Genomic DNA, 20,800 nt, shown 5'->3' with positions numbered 1-20,800 from the left:
CCCCCCAGCGGGCCCGGCGGGCTCCATGGCCGATCCTGCTCAGTGCGGGCGCTGCGCGCTCCCGCCCTCCTTGCTCTTAGAAGCGCTCCCGCCATTGGCTGCGGCTGGGCGCTCTTGCCAATCAGGAAGCGGCTCTCATGGAGGAAGGGAATAAATACAAGATGGCTGCTCATATAAAACCAGGCATTGGGCTTCGCCCCGGTGATGGGGGAATCGAGGCTTTAACCCGCGCTCCGAGGGTCCTTCGCCGCTCCCGCCCACGCCGCCGCCGCCCCGCCTGGAGAAGCGACACTCCGACCGCCGCCGGCCTCTGCCGCGCTCAGCCGCTGCCCGCGGATCGCCGGCGGGGCCGAGGCCGGGTGCGGCGCCCCAGGCCCGAGCGAGGCCCAGCGCCCTCCGCCCGGGCAGCGCCCCGGCCCCCCCGTCCCGCCGCCCGCCGTCAGCCAGGCCCGGCTCCGGGCGGCCATGGCCGTCTCCAGGTCGGTGAGAGCTGGGAAGAATGGGGGAAGTAGGGCCGACAGCGGCGCCCCAGCGCTCCCGGCTCTCCGTGTGGCCTGGGTGCGGGGGGGGAGGAGGGGTGCCCGCTTTCCAGCTCCTTTTGCTTCGGGAGCGTGCGGAGACCGCTCCGCTGGGGTCTGGGGGTCGCTGCCTGCGCTGGCGCCTGGCTCTGCTCCCTGGCCTGGGCTGACTGCCGTGCCCCCTCCCTTCCTCGGGCCGCGGGGGCTCTGCCCGGGCCGTCTCGGGCTTTCTCCTGAATTCGACACCTCCGTTTTGTTGGCCAGGCTTTCCTGGGGTGGTTAAACTCCTAGGGACGAGGAAATTATGATATTGAGCCCCAAAAACTGTCGAGAAACCGTTTGTGAATTTCAGAGCGCTTAGTTGTAAAGTAACCAAAATAAAACAGGCTTGCATGGAGAAAAGTGATCAGTGTATTCTGGCTCTGCCTCAAAATGTTGGGCAGTATCTGCTTGCACACATGTGCTCTGGGGTGTGCCAGCGTTTAAAGCATTCGCAGATACAGAGGTGTGTCTTAATAGAGCTGTTTTATGAAAAATGCTGAGCACAAATTCCTGCTGCCTTTTTTTGCCTTTTTTTTTTTTTTTCCCCTTTTTGGTGTGTGTGTGAAATGGGCGGGTTAAGCTTCCTAACAGGATAATTGAAAGGAAACCATAAATCCAAATTAAGCTTGTGATAGATTAGCTCCAAGTCACGTGTTGGTAGTATCTCTACTTCCAAAGTGCTATCTCAAAAGTAAATTCTGTTTCAGTAGCTCTGCGTAAAAATACAATTTTATGTAGCAAAGTAAAGGTGTGCACATTTGTAATGGAAATCCATTCTTCATCAAAATTAGTGGCAGCACTATGCCTTTTAAGACTTCTAGTAGCAGGTGTTTTATTTTGAGCTTATTTTAAGCAAAGCATCCTTTTGTTTTATTCTGGTTTTTAATCGACTTGTTGTATGTTATATATTGTGTCTTTTTCTCATCCCCCAAATCTGTCCAGAGGAACATGGAAGTAGTAAGGATTGCTGTAACAAGATTACCGTGTACATAAAAATAAGTCCTCATGTAGAGGAGAAGAGTCGTCTAATTACACTAGGTCTGGTCAGTCTGCTCGACCAACTTTGCTAATGTACATGTGATATGGGGGCTAACTGGAATGTCAAGATGGAGCTTTTCAGCTGAGGCTGTGTCTGCTCCAAAGGCTGGTTTCTATTTCATTTACCCAGATTGCTTTAGTGGAAAGCAGCAGTACAAAGATTTACTTAGCAGCTTTTTGGGAACTGAAAGGAAAGCTAGATATTATGGCTCATTCTGAGATTCAATGTGCAGTGTTAAAAGTTGGTATGTTAACTTTGCTTCAGTAAGGATGCTGTAATGCTGGTGAGTTAGTACAGAGTTGTTACAGCTTCACATGTAACTTAGGTAAAAGAATACACATTTTGGAGTACTCTAACATCTCGACTATTCCTGGTGAACACCAATGTTTCTATAACTGTAAGAAGTGATAATGTGTAAATTTGGCTTTGTGCTTGTTTTTGATAAAGCAAAGCCTGTCTATGTCCGTTTGAAGTTGGACAACGATGCCTGATAAATGGAGTTTGCTTTCTGCTGCTGGACCATAGGAGCAGTGATAGTGTCAGTGCTGCTTCTGTAAATAAAGATACCTTTCTTTACAACATTGAACTTCAAAAGTCCTTTCTTTTCTGACATAATACAAGTAATTGTTTGTGCACTTGTGTATATAGCCACGTAGCCATTTTTTTTTGTAAAGGTTTAGTTGGTTCAGCTTCTGTTCCAATTCCCCTTTTCTTCTAGATAGTTACAGTTACTTTTTTTTACCATAATATTTCATTGTTGAATGCCTCTTACCTATACAAGTTTGGAGAGTGAGGAAGAGCTGACTCAATCTTTCTTCAAAGGCCACAGTCCTTGTGGAGGATACACCAAGCATTAATTATTAGCAATAATTTCATTGGGGTATCTCTTTATTGGAACAATTATTTTAAAAGAATTTTTGAGGGTGAGCTGACTTGTTTTGGAAGTGAGGGCTGGAGTAGTTTTAAGTTTTCCGAGTAATAAATTATTGGGTGGTTGTTTTGCCAGGAAAGTTTAATTTCTACTCTTTGGCCAATTGAAAACCTTTCTCAAAACCCTCATCTGTTCAGGGAGAGCCAAACAAACACAGGGAAAGCTTTGAAATACCTCCAAATTAGATTGAGAATTTGCAGCTTTGCTATTTGTAAGGTCACCTTAAAAGTAATTTGAAGTAGTTGTTACATGTTGACAAAAAGGTCGGATATTTAATTCTGCATTTTATGTTACATTGAACACTACCTTCTATAAAGCATTTCTGTGTTGATGCTCTAGAGAACAGACATAAAGCAAAACAGTAGATACCTCATACCAAAAGATATTGCAGAATATTTGCACTGTGTATGCTCTTCTCTTTGGTAGTTTTATGCCAAAGAAACTAATGAATGCTGTCCTCCAGAAGTAGGGATAGGTGTATGGAAAGGTTGATATCACTTCTGTGATTTGGTAGACCTTAGCTTCTGTCACCAGTCTTAGAAGTATAGATGAGGTAATATAATGTTTACATGGCTAATTTAAAAATCCCAGTGTTTTTGATAGTGCAGCTGAGAAGGAAAAAAGGAAGTGAAAAGTTTTGGTTTAGCTTCGTGCCTACAAAGTGCATGATCCAAGTGAACAGTTACAGTGGCTTGCTAGTGATCTTTTGAGATACTTTAGGAGGAAAAGTATTGCTTCCAAGATGATGGCAACTCATAGATTACTCAGGATGGTAGAGTTTCAGTAGGTAATAAAATGATGATAGTCCTTCAGGATCTAATAAAACTTTTTCCAGTTTCTTTAATGTTTAAAAAGGCACCTCATGTGTTATTCTAACACCAAGGTGTTAATGCCTTTCTCCTGTTTTTGAGTGCCTTTGCAGTACGAAGGAAAACCAATGTACTTTTAAAACGTAACAAAATTAGGAAGCTGGTAAGGTGCATTAAGAGTAAACAATTTTATTTTGGTTGGTATATCCTTTAAGTTCTCCTTGAAGTACCTTAAAGACACCCTTTTCAGGGTATGTTCAAGACAGTTCCTTACAGAAATATAAAGAGCATAATTTGCTGCTCTTGCAACTCATTCTTCATTTGATCTGTGTAAGATTTTTCTGGAATTTCCAGTGGTTTTGTTTGCTTGAATTTGTGTATGACTGGTAGTATGCAGATTAGGTACCTAGTTTTTATTTTAAAATAAATAATGTCAAAAAGCTGTGAGACTAAAGCTCCTGTGAACTAAGCAGGCCTCATGCATTGCTCCCAGCTCTTGAAGTGTAGGGCTGTGACTTCCCAAGAACAAGTGGCTGCACTGGCTGGAATCATTACTTATGTAACATTTCAAATTGAATACTGCATCAAAAATCTCTTGTGTGCACTGTATATCTTTTAGAAATATTTGAGGTTATCATACTTTCTCTATAAAGAATTCAGCTTTTAGATTCTGTGGAAGCTCTTACTTCGTGGCTGCTCTTGCATAAAAAGCAGGAGTTAACCTGAGCAAGTATGTGTTCACTACTACTTAAAGGCCTATGCCCAAAGCATTAGAATAGATGTTGTATAACCAATGTGCTTATGGGAGTTCAGACTCTGAAGTGGGGGAAAGAATAATGTAACTCTTCCCTTGTCGATGGGGATTAACTTGCAGACCAGAACAGTGGACTGCCTTCTGTGCTGCTCTTAGTGGGAGGGCTGATACAGTCATGGGAAGGGGGGAAGCAGAGCTAGCATGTGCACTGCTGTCCAAATGAGATAGAGCTCTCTGACACGCTTTTCTAATGGACTGAAGTGGAAATTGAAAGTTAGGATTGCATGTCAGAAATGCCAACCTGCCCCAGCAGATGGAATTTGAATAGTCACCGAGGTGCTCACTTTGTAACTTACTGATACACATCTTGTATTAGTCTGTCCTGACAGCTGCTTCAACTTGCAGTTCTCTCACAGATTTTGTAGTGTAATTGGTTACATTTTGAGGTGCATTGTGAGTTGTAGATACATATGTAATAGTTTACAAGTAAGGCTTCTATAGCATTAAGTTGTAGATTATACATGAAACATACAGTCCATATGGAATTAATTATACTGATTTTGGCTTTTGGTTGGCTTCCATATGCAGTGTATAATAGTGTGACCTGGTGTGGTTATGGAGCTGTTGTTTCATTCCAGATGTTCCTTCAGCTGCTGGGTAGGAAACTAGATTACTTCCTTTTCCAGAGTCCCACCTTCATAACTGTTTACACATTTAGGTGAAATAAAATCACAATCCATTCTTTGTGTATCATTGCACTTCTGGGTTTTGTTCTGAATTCTGTTGAGTGGGGTTTTTTTCCTCTTATGTCTGATTGTATATTTGAAAGTTGCTTATTTGGTTACTTAATCGTTCATGGGAATGAGTGTTTAGAGCTGACCAAGCTGAGATTTGACCAAATGATGAAGCAACAGCAGAGGACTATCAGGTCAACAAGAAAAGCTCAGACACCATTAGAACTTAAGCTAAATTTCACAAGTTTAGTTTAGGGATGTTTTCAAGGTGTCTGGGCTATTTCTGTATTAAGAAATAGTGCCTGGGAGAAAGTTGTCTGGATGTTCAAAATACCAGCTCCTAAGAGGATTCCCTTGCCTTCTGCTGGGTGCTAGCTAGCAGCTTTTCAAAGAGCTCTAGGCAGAGCTTGACATGACTATTCCAGGGACTGTGCCACTGAGGACTTTTTGTAGAGTCACACAATTCTGATGGGTTGGAGGATATGCTAAGGCAGTTACAAGGTGTTCATGTCAGATGGCCTTTACTATTAGAGATTGCTCTCAGGACAGTTTAATATGCTGGGGCACAGGGATGTAACGTCCAAACAGGTCATTTCATGGACAGCAGTGGTCAGTTTGCTGTCTTCACTGTCCCTTCCAAGCCTCCATTCATTGAAAGCTGCAAATTGGGAGTTTCATCATCTGAAGTCCTCCGGGGACCCAGCCCAGTTGGAACCCTTAAACTGGGACTGTTGGGATCTTTATACAGTGCAGCTGCACATGTGTTCTTTTGCAAACATTTTGAAGAGACTGTTACTTACACCTGTATCTTGACATTATTATCCTTTTACTAGCTTCCTAATGCCTCTGGAGCTGAGGGGTTTTCTTTGTCCTGTTTCCACAGGAGTGCCATAAGATTCACTTTAAATAGCAGGACAATTGTCCCTCTGCTTGGGGGCAGCAGCAAAGAACTGCAGGTTAGCACGAAGAACAGAACAGGTCATTTGTTACAGCATTTGCTTCCTGTGCCTGGGTGAGGGTCGTGTCTAACTTAGTTTAGTGCTGAATGTGCAGAACTGATGACCAGAGATGGTATCACTGTGGTACCTGGAGAGTGCCACCACTTAGTTGTGGTGGCTCTTCTGAAGGTGAACATCTCAAATGCTGCTGGATGCCTGGTCTTAAGCACCTGCATTGATGTTGTGTCAGAAACATTTCTAGTGGACGTTGTGTCAGTGTAAAAAGTGTTTCTTAGAAGGAAATAATGGAGTAGAGTGCTGATCATAAGAACTTTGAATTTTTGCTCTCATTTGTGTCTTTTTGGTATACTTCAACAGGGACTAGAAAAATTGTAAGTTTCTAAAACAAGAGGAGGAAATTTTCTTTTTGAGCAAGGTAGTGCTTTATGCTGAGCTTATACAACATGAGTTCATATCAAAGTCATGTATGGTTGATGAGATGTAGTTGACATGGGATTGGAAGATAACAGAAGGCTCTAAACTATTGTTTATGATTTAAAAATGAAGACTTTTGTATTTTTAAGTTCTTATTGCAGCAGTTAAGTGCAGAAGTAGTTTTAGAGATGTATTTAATTTTTTAGCAAGCATTTTTAAATTTTCATAGTAATTTAAAATTATTTTTTCATAATAATTTATCAACCTTAGTTTCAATATTTTTCTTTCCCAAAATATTCTTTGTATTTGTTATTTGCATGTGTCTTCTCTTGGCTTAGAACAGAGTTGAAGTATTTAATAAGATAATTAAAAAAATTTATCTGCATTGTGGAGTATCTCACTCTACCACAGTGCTTCACACGTCTGGGAATGATGTGAGGCATGTGGTGCTCTGCCTACAGCACTGTCCAGCAGGAGAAGCAGAGAACACATCTCGCTAGAAAACTTAGTTCTCTTTGGCTTTAATAACTTTAGAGGCTGCTAGTTTGTTCTGAAAAGGAAAACCTGTCAAAACTTAGGAAACTTTTTTTTTTTTTTTTTTTTTAACTGCAGGTACCCAAAACTAATTTGTTAGGAATTTTTAGTGGCTTTTTTTGTTCTTAATGAAACTCAGACTGAAAGCTTTAATGTAAAAAAACAAACCAGCTGGCAATGCTGATCATACACAACTTTTTCAGTGCTACCCTTCCAACTCATGCAGAATTCAGACTCTGCCATACTCTGCTGCAGCAACACCAACACTTAATTTGAAAACCTTAATAGTTTATTATTATCAGTTTGGGAATTTTACATCTTCCTACAGGAGGAAAAGAAAATGGTTAGTGTGACCAGGACTACTGTTAGTCAGATGTTGTTCACTGCATTTGTTAATCCTGTTCCCATGTATTTTGCTGGAGTTGAAAGCTGAAACCTTCCTGTAGTATCAGACAAATGAAAGTTTTCTTTTTGTTTGGTTTGCAGTTGTGTGTAAGTTAAGCAGCTTACAATTTAAAATAACAAATTCCAAACCAAGCACATTGTAGGTTTAAAAAACCCCAAACAAACAGTATTTTGTGGGTAACACGGCTTCAGAAAGTTGTGGGTTTTAGGAGTGAAGATGTAGTGTTGTAATTAAGTCTGGAATTCAAGTTGAGTTTTTGAGGGTAAGTTGACTTAGTGGTTTCCTCCTGTTTTGACTCATGAGTTTTAACTAAGGAAGTGGTCAAAGTTAAACATTATGCTTGACTTTGAGATGAAAAAAGATAATTTCATAGTTAAAGGAGCATGTGGTACTAGATGGCAAACTTGAGTATGGAACACTGAAGTTTCACAGACAACTGAAGAATAAAAGGGGTGAGAACAAGCAAGTTGGAGCAAACAGTGGTTCTTCTGAAAGCCACCATGTTTTGTATTGAATAATAGTGACTGCTGCAAATCAGTTTGGGTTGTTATTGTCAAAAGTGCTGAAGGAAAAATACTGGCAACTAATGAGGTACCTGGAGTGTTTCTCCTGACTAGTCCACTATCAGGGGTTCAGAATGTTGGATCTGTAAAGCTTTTTTCTCCTTGATTACACACACAAAACTGCTGGATTAGATAGGTCTGGGGTTTAATTTTTGTGACTTTAAAAGAACTTACTAACTAGAAATCATAGCAATTAAAACTCTAGTTTTATCTACGGAAATTGAAATAAGCTCACATATTTTATAGTAGGAAGATTGTTATTTCTAGGATGGCAGCAGAATTGTCTAAAAAGGTAAAATTATTTTAAATACTTTGAGCTAGAATTTTTAAAGTCTAATGAATACTTAATCTAATACCTCCAGTTATGGGAGTATGTGGGTTTTGGTATTGCCTTAGCCCTGCACTGCAATTCCTATTGTATTATGACTTAAGGTCTAGTCAGATTAAGTGCAGTTTAAGCATGCCAAAGAAAATACAAAATCCAGTGATGTTGCAAAGAGGTTTTGGTGTTTTTTTCCTTTTCTTTTTAAATTACTGGAACTAATATCAAAGGCAACTTATGTGAAATGTAATTAGTAGCAACAGACTCATAAGGCATTTGTCCTTTCAAACCAAGGATGTGTGTATATAAAGAGAAGTTGTTCAGGATACCAGTATCTTTATTCTGCCAAGATGATCTAGGTGAGCTTCACTGTGGTGTAAGGTCTGGTTTTGTATTGTTGCAGTTTTTGGAGGAGTATTTTTATTATGAGGCTGGAAGGAACAATTTTGATTGCACTGTGTAAACAGATTCTAGATTCATAATCAGTAATAACCTCATACTGCCCAATAACTAATGCATAAACTTGGCACTCATTAGACAGCTCTGATCAACCCACTGATAGTGAAGGGAATAATGAACAACTGTGACTTCAGCCATACATTTCAGTATCTAAATATATATTAATATATATATGAATATATATGTAAAGACAAATTTTTCTCATTCAGTAACTAAAGAAAGAAAATGAATTGTTCTGCATATAGGTGGTTGGAGTCTTTCACTAAATACAGTTACTGTGGAAACAGATCTGCTGGTTAAGTCCCTGTATTTTGAGAGAAGGGCAGAGGAATCAGATGATTTCCAAACTGTAAATACATCAAGAGGTTTGAATTTATGTATTCCAGGTAGTTAGGGGGGAAAAGATGGTGAAAAGTAAAACTCTGTCATCCTGGAGAAGCAGTTTGGTGTTACAGATAACAGGCTGCATTGTCAATAGAAGTGATAATGCACAATAGGAGCAGCTGAGCCCTCTGCTTTTTCTATCAAATAGAATTTGATGATCACTTAAAACATATTTGTTTCAAGAATGAAAATGTTCTATCACAGAACAAAGACAAGAATGATTAATTTTTTCTTCTAACTGTAGATTTTTTTAAACTAGCATTTCTTACAATTATGCTTTTTTTGTTACCAAATTAAATGTGCTTTTAGAACAGCTATGCTTACTACTAGAAAATAAGTACATTATTCACCCTGCCAACTGACAGTCTTCAGGCAAACATCTTTTCTCTTTGAGTTATATAAACTGAAAAATGTGGGGGAATATTAATAGCAATGGGCTGTGAGCTATGAATAGCATAACTTTTCGGTTTTTGTCAATCACATTTAGGCTCGATCGTCTCTTTATTTTACTGGACACCGGTACAACACCAGTAACAAGAAAAGCAGCTGCACAACAACTTGGGGAAGTAGTGAAACTGCATCCTCATGAACTGAATAATCTCTTATCTAAAGTAAGCATATTTTTTCCCTAGTTTAAAGGGGCATGCTTCTGTGGGAAGGAGAAAATGCAATGTGGTCTTGTGTTTTTCAAAAGTAAGAGAATGAAGAAAATTAAGGGCTGCTTCTGTTAAAGGTGCTGTTCTGTCAGGTTCTTAAATTATTACATAAGTGAGGTTTCATTTAGCATTCAATATTGATATTCAGCATTTGCTGTAAGTTCAGACTTTCTTCTATAAAGAGAAGCTCTACTGTCTTATAAAGATTTCTGTTCTTGCCTTCAAAGATTATTACTTGTGTGATAAAGTGTTTAAAGTGTTGGAGGCTGCATGTCTTCAAAAGGGATGGAAATTGGGAAGAGTTTTCCATTACTGTGATACTTCAATCTGACCAAGTCTAGTAAAACCACCAAACATAGTCTGCATCTGACAGGTGAAGATGGCTCAGTGACCTCAGTTCTGTTCTTACCGAACCAGATACTATCATAGAGAGGCCAAGGAATCAGGAATATCAAACTGCTTTCAGAGAAAGAAATAGTTTTTTCCAGATGTGTGACAGTGATATATTAGCTTAGAAGAGCATATATTGCTTCAAGTGACCCATGTTTTATCTCTTCTTGGGTTAAATGACTTCAGGGTTTTAAGGTCTGTTAATCAATTTTGAATGCTTTCTTTTAGAAAAAAAAAGTCAGCAACAAACCAACCAACCAAAAAATTAAAAATGTGTCTCAAGCTTTGTTCAGTACCTGGAAGAAATCAAACTTCAGCCTAACTGGTTGGATTACATATATCTTACAAAGTCTTAGGTCTGATTCTGACAAGTCTTCTGCTATAGAGAAGGCTGCTGGCATTTCTGGGGGTTTTTTTTGTTTTGAATGTTGTATTAATTCATTGCATTAAAGTAATTGTGTTTTAATAGAGCATAACAACTGATTTTTTTTTTTTTTAAGTACCTTTCAGGCAAATACTTATTTACCTATTGATCTCTCCTTAAAGGTGTTAGTGTATTTAAGAAGTACCAACTGGGATACTCGCATTGCGGCTGGCCAGGCTGTCGAGGCAATAGTGAAAAATGTACCTGAATGGAATCCAACTCCAAGATCAAAACAAGGTGCTCCTTAAATAAGTTGTGTATAACTCATCGTGTATCTTACTCAGATTGTCTGTGATATGAGACTTTTCAAGCCATCTATGTCATTTGGTTTTTTATGAGTGTAGACTTTTATTTGCATGTAAGTTGTTTGGAACAGGGTGCTAATAACACCAAGGTCGTGGGTTCAGTCCCTGTATGGGCCACTCACTTAAGAGCTGCACTTGATGATCCTTCTGGGTCCCTTCCAACTTAGAGTATTCTGTGAAGTAGGACTGTAAATAAACCTATTTGGCTTTAGATGTTCTGACCTTTATTTCTTCCAGAATTCCTGTGCTTGTGCTTTGTACTTTTATAAAGAAAGTGAAATGGTAAAATGTTTAACCAATCAACTTTGTCATGATAGTTTGCAGAAACTCTTTTCTTCCCCTCTTCCCTTAATCCAAGCACCTTTCTGAGGGAGGTGAAAGGGCAGCTTACTCAAGTCTGTTCTGTTTCTTTAAATCTGAAATTATCATGTTTGGGATGTTAGTTTCCTTAATTGTTGAGTAATGGACTAAGTGATTTTGTCCAAATCTGGTAGTGTCTATATTCACAATTTTGTGGCACAGGCCACAGAAATTCACTGACTTGTTTAAAAACACACACACTCCCTAAAATAGCAACAATGAAACTAACATCTGTTTGAGATGATCTCATTTTTTTTTTCACTTGGTGCCTCCCAGTTCTGTTGGCTTTGAATTTGACAAGCAAATTCTGCATTTTCTTTGTCCATTGTCTTTATTTTTGTAAACCATATTTACTCTCCTCCAACAACTTCTCTTCATATTGAAGATTGCAGTCTCTGCAGTCTTTCCTCACAGGACAGCTGTTTTGTCTTTTAAAAAACTGTTTTTCTTTGTGCTTTCTCTTCTCTTACTTGTGTCCTCCTTGAGATGCACAGAACTCCACACAGTCTACCTACATCTCTAGAGTACTGAAATTTACACCTAGTGACAAAATTATGTGCTTTGTGCTGTCAAAACTGTCCTTTCTGGTGAGACCCAGTGCTTCATTGTCTGCTGCCTTTCACTGCTTAATAAACAGACAAATACAGAAAGCTGTCAGAAATGCCTCCAGGATTTTTGTTGAATGCAGTGTTGTGTAGGCATGGTTTAGGTTATTCATTTTTATACCTCATGTACTTCTTTGCCCATTAGTCTGTTCTGAGAGTCCTCCTTGGATTCCTTAGTGCCATGGGCTACCCGAAAGAGTTTAGTGTGACCTGTGTGCCTGGAGAAGACTGCATTAGTGAATGTGTTTTCCATTGATTGAAGAATTGATACCAGCACTGATCCCCAAAGGACTCCACAACTGACTTCTAGCTTTCAGTTTGTAAAAGGATGTTCTCCCAAGCTCTCTGCTAACCTGGTTCTTTTGATTTATTCTTTCATATGAATCCTTGCCAAAAGCTTTTAAGTGTATTATGTTCACTGAATGCCCTCTATCCACATCCTCTATCCACTGTTGCAGCTCTTTAAGGACATTGATAATCAGGTTACTGAAAGGTGTTTTTTTTCAGAGCAATTCTTTCCCAGTAAATCATATTTATCTATATGCTTAATAATTTAGTTACAGAATCACAGAATAGTTTGGATTGGATGAACTCTCCTGTTGTATACTCTATTTTACCTAGGATAGAAGTTCATTTCACTTGTCTAGTTCAAGGATTACTTCTGGCATGCCTTTTGTACATGGAAATTGGGTAACCTGCTAGTCTTAGAGTACACCACCTTTTAAAATGCATTTTCCAGTTCTTGCACATCTGCCTATCAGATTGTTAATGAAATGGAAAAAAAATTGTGTGTTTGAGAAAATGGTACTGTTTGAGAAGTGCTCACAGCTAGGTGTCAGCAGCCCTTTCTCCCACACCTGTTTAGATCACTCTCTAGCTTCCCTACTTAGGATGCTTCGCCTGGTAGGGATATGCAGCATTGTTGGATTGCTTGTGATATGGCTCACAAATAGTATTTAGTTCAAAACTGTAAGCTGGCCTTGTGTGTATAGAGAAGGCCTGGTGGTAGGTCAGTGTCCAAGATTTAAAAAAGCTGCATTTTTTAAGGGAAAAACACTTTTTTTTTCTATTCAGATATATTTAGTGACCTAATTTCAGTCTGTCTTTGTGAAAATGGAGCCTTTATAATTTGTGAATCAAAATGCTGTATGTCTGATGATTCTTTGGAGGAGAGATATTATCTCTTGCTTTTCCTTAATCTTCTGCCAGAATTTTGAACAAAAATTTAATCACATTGTCCTTAATATTATTTTTATTTCCTACCTAGAACCAGGCTCAGAAAGTCCTAACGAAGATTCGCCTTCAACAGATCGGTTGCGTTTTGACAGATTTGATATATGTCGGTTGTTGAAACATGGTGCATCTCTTCTTGGGTCTGCTGGTGCAGAATTTGAAGTCCAGGATGATAAATCAGGTATCTATATTTCACTTGCAGACAAGAAAACTTACTGATATCAAAAGTTTGTTGTGGCAGCATTATGCATCTAATCATCCAGGGATTCTCAGAATGTTGAGAAAATATTCCCCAGCATAAGTGGTTTGTATTTTCATCCTCAAGTAACACAATTTTATGGTGTGAGGGGGATATTGTTTATTTGGGTTCTTGCCATAGTAGTATTACCATGTGTACAGTGGGGAAGAAGGGGTGGAAACCTGAAAAAGCATCAAAGATTTCCGTAGCATTTTTTAAAAGGGTCAGGCACTATCACTGCTTGTTCTTCATCTAAACAGTGTTCCCACATAGAGAAGTAGGATGTGGCTGATTTAAAGCTTGAAGGTTTAAAGTATAGAAAGATTGCATGAAAAGTACTGTGGTAAGACTGCCAAAGCTGGGAGATCAAATACCAGTGCCTGTGTCATGTTTTTTGTTTCAAGTGGCTTGTCTAATTTTTTTGTAGTATTTTTAGCTGAGAGTTGGTTTGTCAGCATAATGGTGCTGGATTATTTTAATCTGAGGTATTTTTTTTGCTATTGCTGTACTTCCCTGTTCTTAATCCCAGACCATCTACCAGTTTCTGCACCAAATTATGTGATGCTATTAATAAGAATCTGATTTATAAGAATCTGTAGCCCTGATTCCTTTGTTCCCAGTTTGTGATGGATTCTGTGTGGGGTACACAGAAGATCAGTAGCTCAGCAAGGAGCAGAACCTGTGGCTGCTGAAACTTGAGCAGTGTTCTGTCTTTTCAGCCTAGTTGCTAATTTATTGCTTGCCATCTTTTAAGCTAGATTAATAAAGTGGTGTACGTGTTTCACCTTGTCTAACAAAACCCAACACTTCAGCTCACAGAAGCCTGGTATTTATCCCAGTGTCATGTGATTTCACATAAAAAAAAATCAAGAGTGAAAATAAATAAGAAATAAAATATCAAAAAATAAGAGAATGAAGCCAAAATCTTTACTTCCTGGATTTTTTTTAACTCATGGGAAAATGTACAAAAGCTTTCTCTTCTGTATTTCATAGCAGCTTCCCTTTTCAAGTAAGTAGACAACATGAATGGACATAATGCAACTTAAAAAATCTTTAGAATTAGCAGTCTTGGACAATTATTGCTGACATGTTAGAAAGGAAAAATATTTTATAAAGAGTGGAAGTTACTTGTATTTGCTTGTCAGTACAATGCAGTTTAAAAAAACATACTGGTATAGATAATATTAATTACCTGTTACTACTCAACCTGGTGTACCTGAAATTGTGCCTATGTTGGTCATCTGCTTGAAAGTTTGTGCTAATAATTGAAAAAGACCCAACAAACTACCACAACACCAACAAACCTTAACAGTGAAAAACCACCCCCTCCTGCCTGGTTTCTGTACTGTGCATGTAAAAAGTGAAATCTGACAGCCCTACCAGCTACAAGTTTTGGGTTTTTTGGAGGGTTTATTCTACTTGGGTGCTAAAATCTTTTCTTTATGTAAATACAGGTGCTCCCAAAGTCTAGGTGTTCTATAGTTGGTATTGAAACATCACACATTCTTGAGGTGGCATCTGTTCATTTCCAAAATGAACCTTTTTTGATTACAGTTGAAGTACTTGTGTAATTACAGTAGCAGAAAGTCTTCCTGGGTATCAGGGTGATTTGTTTTACAAGATTGTATTAGCCAAGTACAATTTAATCCTGTAAATTTTGGCTTTATGTACATTGAAAGCATCATCTGTAAAATACCTGGTTGGAAATTTCATGCATCTTCTTTTGAAACCCCTTTTTAAGGTGAAATTGATCCTAAAGAGAGGATAGCACGACAGAGGAAACTGCTGCAGAAGAAACTTGGCTTGGATATGGGTGCTGCAATTGGAATGAATACTGAGGAGCTGTTCAATGATGAAGATTTGGACTATTCTCCTTCTTCAGTTTTACTAGTAAACAAACAACCTGTAGGTAAAACCTTGGGCTATTTCACTGCAAGGAATAATACAGTGGGTTTGCTTTCTTTGAGCTTCTGTGGTTTTAATATTTATGTTTTAAATAAGGTGATTGGCATCTAATGTGGTATGCTTTAGCCTCCTGAGTACTTAAATCCCATAGTTGCTTGTTAGTATTACTTGATATCAAACTGCTGAAATGTTTGAAATGGAGGGTTGGGGAAATTGGGAGTGTTGTGGGTTTGAGAATTTTTTTAGGACTTATTGTAAAAAGAATTGACAATGAGTGACTTTTCTTTCAGACTCTTCAGGCTGCTGAGTTAATTGACTCAGAATTTCGAGCTGGTATGAGCAGTAGACAAAAGAATAAAGCTAAAAGAATGGCTAAGCTATTTGCAAAGCAAAGATCCAGAGATGCAGTGGAAACTAATGAGAAGAGGTATAATAGTGAACTGGTTTCCTTTTATTTCAGTTAAGCTGGGATTGTGATTTGATTTATCTCTTGAGAAACTTCCTACAGTCCTTGCATCTTAAATCTCTTATGTGCTAATTGTGCTGATGGTGGAAAGTTTGCATGCAGTGCTTGTTCTCAGGAGAGCTTTGTTGAGGACCCAGCTTCAGAGGCATCTTGACATAATGGGATGCTACAGCTGAAATGTGTGATTTGTCCCTGTTATTAAATATGACTTGAGAATAATGCATGAAAACAGGGGATTTTAACAAGATGAATAACTAAAAATTTAGGATACAGTTTTCTGATGTGTGCTGTGTTCTTCACTGTAGTTTATAGCAGCCTGTTATTGTCTGCTGTGTTCTAGTGGTTAACAAAGTTCTTGATCTTGTTTAGGAATTGCTGGGTTTCTTGGGAAAAATCTGAGACTGACTGTAAATATGGGACAGCATTCTGCTGTCTACTCACTGCATGTTTTGTTTTTACATGGAAACTTACCTATCTTGCATATTTCAGTGTTAATCCTCTTTATTTTGTATTCTTGCCATACTTTATGGTAGCTGAAGACTTGTAGATGTAATTACTTCGCTTAAAGCATACTTTCAGTTCATGAACATGTACTTGCTCCTTCTCAGCAATGATAGCACTGATGGGGAACCGGAAGAAAAGAGAAGAAAAGTTGCAAATGTTGTTATCAACCAGCCTGCCACAGACTCAAAAACATTGATAGAAAATACTCAGGAAGAGGTATGATGTATTGTTCTGCTGTTAGCAAGAATGACTGTTCAGTTTTGTAGCTAAGTAATTTGAAACAAAACTTCTTCATATGCCCAAATTCTTTAGTCATCTTAGCATTCAGGGAAATGCAATGAAGAATGTCATGGCCAGCTTAATTTTATACATAATGAAGCAAGTGTTACAGTATTGAGGAAGAAAACACATTTAATCCTTTGGTAGCAGTTTGTGACCCAAATTAACACAAGTAGGTGGCTACAGGTGTCAGACCTGGGTATTAAACTGGCAAACTGTGCTAAACACTTACATGGTAGGATTACAGCGAGCCACAAATAATTTGATCCAAATGCTTATTTAATCTTTATTTAATCTTTGCTGTACTTTAATTAGGCTTAATTTAGAATTAAATTTTATCTTTAATAGTTGAAGAGTAAAACAATTAACCTTAGTCCTTAGAAAAACTGCATTTGTTTTAAAAGACTGAGAAGCTAAAAATTAAGAAATGGTAAATAGAATATAAATGGTGCATGAAGCTTATTTGAGAAGACTTTATCTAGATAAGTCTGTATCCTACAAAAATAGTCTTCCAGTCGTAGTTCAGTAATTAAATTTTTATTTGCATAAAAATGACTGGAAAACTAATCTGAAATATTAATAACTACAGGCTGAATAGCTGCTGAATGCTATCTGTCTTTCAGTTGCTCTGTGTATGTGATGATATGAACTTACTAATGGTAATAAAAATTCCTTTCCGTAGCCATGTCAGTTTCCTTGTAGGAAATTTTAGGATAGTGAATGTGCTTTGGTATCCAAAAAGTGGAATGTGTTTGGAAAAGGGTGCTGTTTATTGCTGAATTAATTGACCCAATTTCATTATGTAGTGTGTTTTCAAACTGAGACTTGTCTATTATGTTGTTTAAAGGCAAAGTTCATGAATTTAAAGGATCACTGGGTAGAGTAAGAAACTTGGCTTAATTTTCTTCCTTAGCATGATTTCTAAAGGAAAGGTGAATTCCAGAACATCAAAATTAATTTCCATAGAGAATCTTCTGTTAACAGAAACTTCATAAACTTCTTAAGAGATCCAGTGCTAATCAGTGAAGTTTCTGAGCTGGGGAAGATGTTTTTTTCGATTCTGCCCAGTAATGAAGAAAAGTACTCTTAAGCTTTTGGGGGGTTTTTATATGCCATTTAAATATGTCAAGACAGCGATGTAAGAAGTGTTCATGATTTTTTTTTTTTTTTTTTTTTTTTTTTTTTTTTTACATCTCATACTTATTTTTTATGGATTTAGGCAAATGAATGGCCTCTGGAAAGCTTTTGTGAAGAGGTGTGCAATGATCTCTTTAACCCTTCTTGGGAGGTAAGATGTGCACTATTCAAGGTAGAGCTATAAGTTTTTTAAAAAGAGCCTCAACAGAAATGCAAACACTGTATGTGTAGAACTTAAGAGAATTTTGCCAGATACCAAAACTTAAATCATTTATGCATACAGATAATGTAGCTGAGACAAATTTGCTAGGAAACGTAAATGTTTTTTAAGACTCATTTAAAGGGGAATGCAAAACAGATGTGTAAGGTATACTTGTGGAGAGTGGGAAAGATATGAAAACCCATCATTATATAAGTGAAAATTATGGGAGTAATGAAATTCAAGCAAAACAAAATCACATCAGTCTGTGGTTAAGAAAATCAAGCAATTAAAACAAACTCGAGTTCATCATGACTGAGGAATATTATATTAATCTGTTGCTGGCTGCAGTGACATGTTTGTCTAATGCTAAGCTGACTTTTGGCTTCTGGTTCCTAGCATCTTAAAACTGACTTGTTGTTTCACTTTCCTAGGTTCGACATGGTGCAGGTACTGGTCTGAGAGAGATACTTAAAGCTCATGGTAAAAGTGGTGGTAAAATGGGAGATAGCTCTTTAGAGGAGGTGAGTTTCCAATTACCTAAACTTAGTATTTTACTTAAATGAAGTTTAGAAAAGAGACTCCTTAAAATACTTTGTAATAGGTGTGTGATATGGAGGAATATAAAGACTTTCCTGCTCAGAATCATCTGGATGATATCACTGTATACACTGACAAAGCATTGTTTTAAAAGGTTTATTAGAACCCAATACTACTGGATAATTAGCCATTAATGTATTAGTTGTGTATAAAGTTATTAAACATTAGCTTCCATATTAGCATATATTGTTTTCAAGTCCTGGTAAGGCTGTGCTGAAAATTAACAAGTTGATTATGTAACTCCAGTAGTGTCTCACACCATATTAGCTCTACTTGCTTAAATACTAAGAAGACTCTCTCAACCTGCTCTCTTCATTGTGAGAAAAGGAATTAAAATAGTCTCTTTTTAAAAGGAGAACAATTTTTTAAAAATATCCTGATAGTAATAACTTGTTTACTAATAGTGGATTTTATCCAGATTCCTACTGACTCCCCTGTTGTAGAAGCAGCTGGAAGAGCTTGTGGCTTAGAGAGTTGCAGAATGAGATGTAAATCAGTGTACTTCAGCATACTTAGTAAACAGGGGAAGCAAAAACTTCTCTCCTTGCTTCCCTGTAGAATAGTACTTGTTTCATGGAGATGGCTGGATAAGAACACAATCTGCCATGATAAAATACTTTAAACCATTTCTTAAATATTCATGGAAAGTGTGTATAATTATATTTATATATATATATATTAAAAATAAAGTGTTCATAATGTAGCAACAACCAAGACATCAGTGTGGTATCACCATTATTTTTATACTGACTCCAGAACAGAGCACTGTACCAGCTACTGAGAAAAAAAAAATCAAACTGTCCCAGCTAAAAGCAGGGCACTAGCCTTTTGATAAAGGTACTGTGTTTTTAGAGAAGAAAACAACCAGGTTATGATGTTTGTAATAATCCAGATGAGTTGAATTATTGCTGACTACCTGGCCTGACTGTCTCTGAAACAGAACATTGAGTCAATGTGAACATCTGTTGTCATGTCTTTTGCAGATATTAGCTTAAGTAAGCATATCAGAAATGCTTTATGAATAAATGTAGTCAAGGTGCTCAACTTTTCTGTTGTTACAGATGATCCAGCAGCATCAGGAGTGGCTAGAAGACTTGGTTATTAGACTTCTTTGTGTGTTTGCACTAGACAGATTTGGAGACTTTGTTTCAGATGAAGTAAGTTTTAAAAAAGTTACCTTTGCTTGAACAGGTAGATGAACAGGCTTCTGCAGGAGATAACACTGCAGCAGCTTGGCTGTGCCTTGTGTGGTGCTACTGCATGTGCCTGTTATAAATGCTCCCAGATGCTTATTTAAAAAGTAGCTGATACATAAACTTCTCCTTGTTTGTATAGCAGTTTGGTCATCTGACTCTTTTAAAGTCAAATTTCATTCAGAATTATCTGCTTTGTCATTTACTTTTTCCTAGGTAGTGGCACCAGTACGTGAGACTTGTGCTCAGACTTTGGGAGTAGTATTGAAACACATGAATGAAACTGGTGTTCATAAAACTGTGGATGTTCTCCTGAAGCTGCTTACACAGGAACAATGGGAAGTGAGACATGGTGGTCTCCTAGGGATAAAGTATGCTTTGGCAGTGCGCCAGGTAATGGCCCTCATGACAAATTGTAGAGAACTTTGGATCAAAAATCTCTGCTCAAAATAGAAGATGTGTTTGAACAGTAGATAAGTGTGATAAAGCAATCTTGCTTGTACTGCAGTCCTGTGGGTTGAGATGTGTGACTGCACTTTTATATCCATGCTGCAAGTATATAATGCAAGCTGTGTTTACAGAAAATGTTGTAGAGGATGTGCCTGCCTGGTCTTGTTGATATTCTCATGTGAGGTAACAGAGAAGTTTAGGCTATGTGTGGTGGTATTCTGCAGACACTGAGCTTTGTTTTTGCCAAAACCAAGCTGACTTGCAGTTAATTAAATTTATACTCTTTGTTTGATTTCATGAATGGTGACTTAAAATATTAGGATTGCAATCTTGGACCTGTAGCATCCCTTTCGAACAGTCAGGTTTATTCACACACACAGGGTGCATCTTAGTTGATTGTATCTTTATAAGCTTTTTCAGTTTAAAAATGCTTTTGATCTTTTTGGCAGGACATGATCAACACTTTATTGCCTAAAGTATTGCCTGCAATAATTGAAGGTCTGCAAGATCTGGATGATGATGTCCGAGCTGTTGCTGCAGCATCTTTAGTACCAGTAGTGGAAAGCCTGGTCCAACTTCAATCTCAGAAGGTGACTGAACTGTTTTAAGTTCACTTTTGGTCTAAGTGAAGTAAAATGTGATACTTTAGAGGCAGCACTGGTTTTGTTGTTGGTTTTCCTTGGTGTTTTTTTTTTTTTTTTTTGTTTGTTTTGTTTTTTTTTAATTTACCCTCCTTTGCTGCTTTGTGTAGGTGCCTTTCATTCTTAATACCTTGTGGGATGCACTTCTGGAGTTGGATGACTTGACAGCTTCCACAAACAGTATCATGATCCTTCTTTCATCCCTTCTGACTTATCCTCAGGTCCGCAAATGCAGGTAACTTTTTAATTAGTATTGCTTCAGTATTACAGGTCTGACTGCCCTTTTATTGTCAAATAGGAATTACCAGTTTATTTCAATTCATGTACCAAGGAGATGATTAATTTAA

The 20,800-nt window shown here is 38.0% G+C and overlaps 1 protein-coding gene across 1 annotated transcript in view; it reads left to right on the top strand.

Annotated features, from left to right (window-relative positions):
* Positions 1 to 126: 126 nt before the first annotated feature.
* Positions 127 to 20,800, top strand: part of BTAF1 (B-TFIID TATA-box binding protein associated factor 1) — a 39,548-nt gene continuing 18,874 nt past the window's right edge. Inside the window, exons 1-13 of the mRNA XM_079312023.1 lie at positions 127 to 479; positions 9,356 to 9,479; positions 10,461 to 10,575; positions 12,876 to 13,022; positions 14,821 to 14,984; positions 15,275 to 15,411; positions 16,059 to 16,170; positions 17,453 to 17,521; positions 18,004 to 18,093; positions 19,231 to 19,326; positions 19,579 to 19,755; positions 20,262 to 20,402; positions 20,564 to 20,688. Of these exons, the coding sequence (XP_079168149.1) occupies positions 466 to 479; positions 9,356 to 9,479; positions 10,461 to 10,575; positions 12,876 to 13,022; positions 14,821 to 14,984; positions 15,275 to 15,411; positions 16,059 to 16,170; positions 17,453 to 17,521; positions 18,004 to 18,093; positions 19,231 to 19,326; positions 19,579 to 19,755; positions 20,262 to 20,402; positions 20,564 to 20,688 (1,511 nt within the window). The 5' untranslated portion in view covers positions 127 to 465. The remainder of the gene's footprint in view (positions 480 to 9,355; positions 9,480 to 10,460; positions 10,576 to 12,875; positions 13,023 to 14,820; positions 14,985 to 15,274; positions 15,412 to 16,058; positions 16,171 to 17,452; positions 17,522 to 18,003; positions 18,094 to 19,230; positions 19,327 to 19,578; positions 19,756 to 20,261; positions 20,403 to 20,563; positions 20,689 to 20,800) is intronic.

This window comes from Erithacus rubecula (genome assembly GCF_903797595.1).
Source record: "Erithacus rubecula genome assembly, chromosome: 9".
NCBI classification, from domain to species: Eukaryota; Metazoa; Chordata; class Aves; order Passeriformes; family Muscicapidae; genus Erithacus; species Erithacus rubecula.
This window is presented reverse-complemented; position numbering and strand designations above follow the sequence as displayed.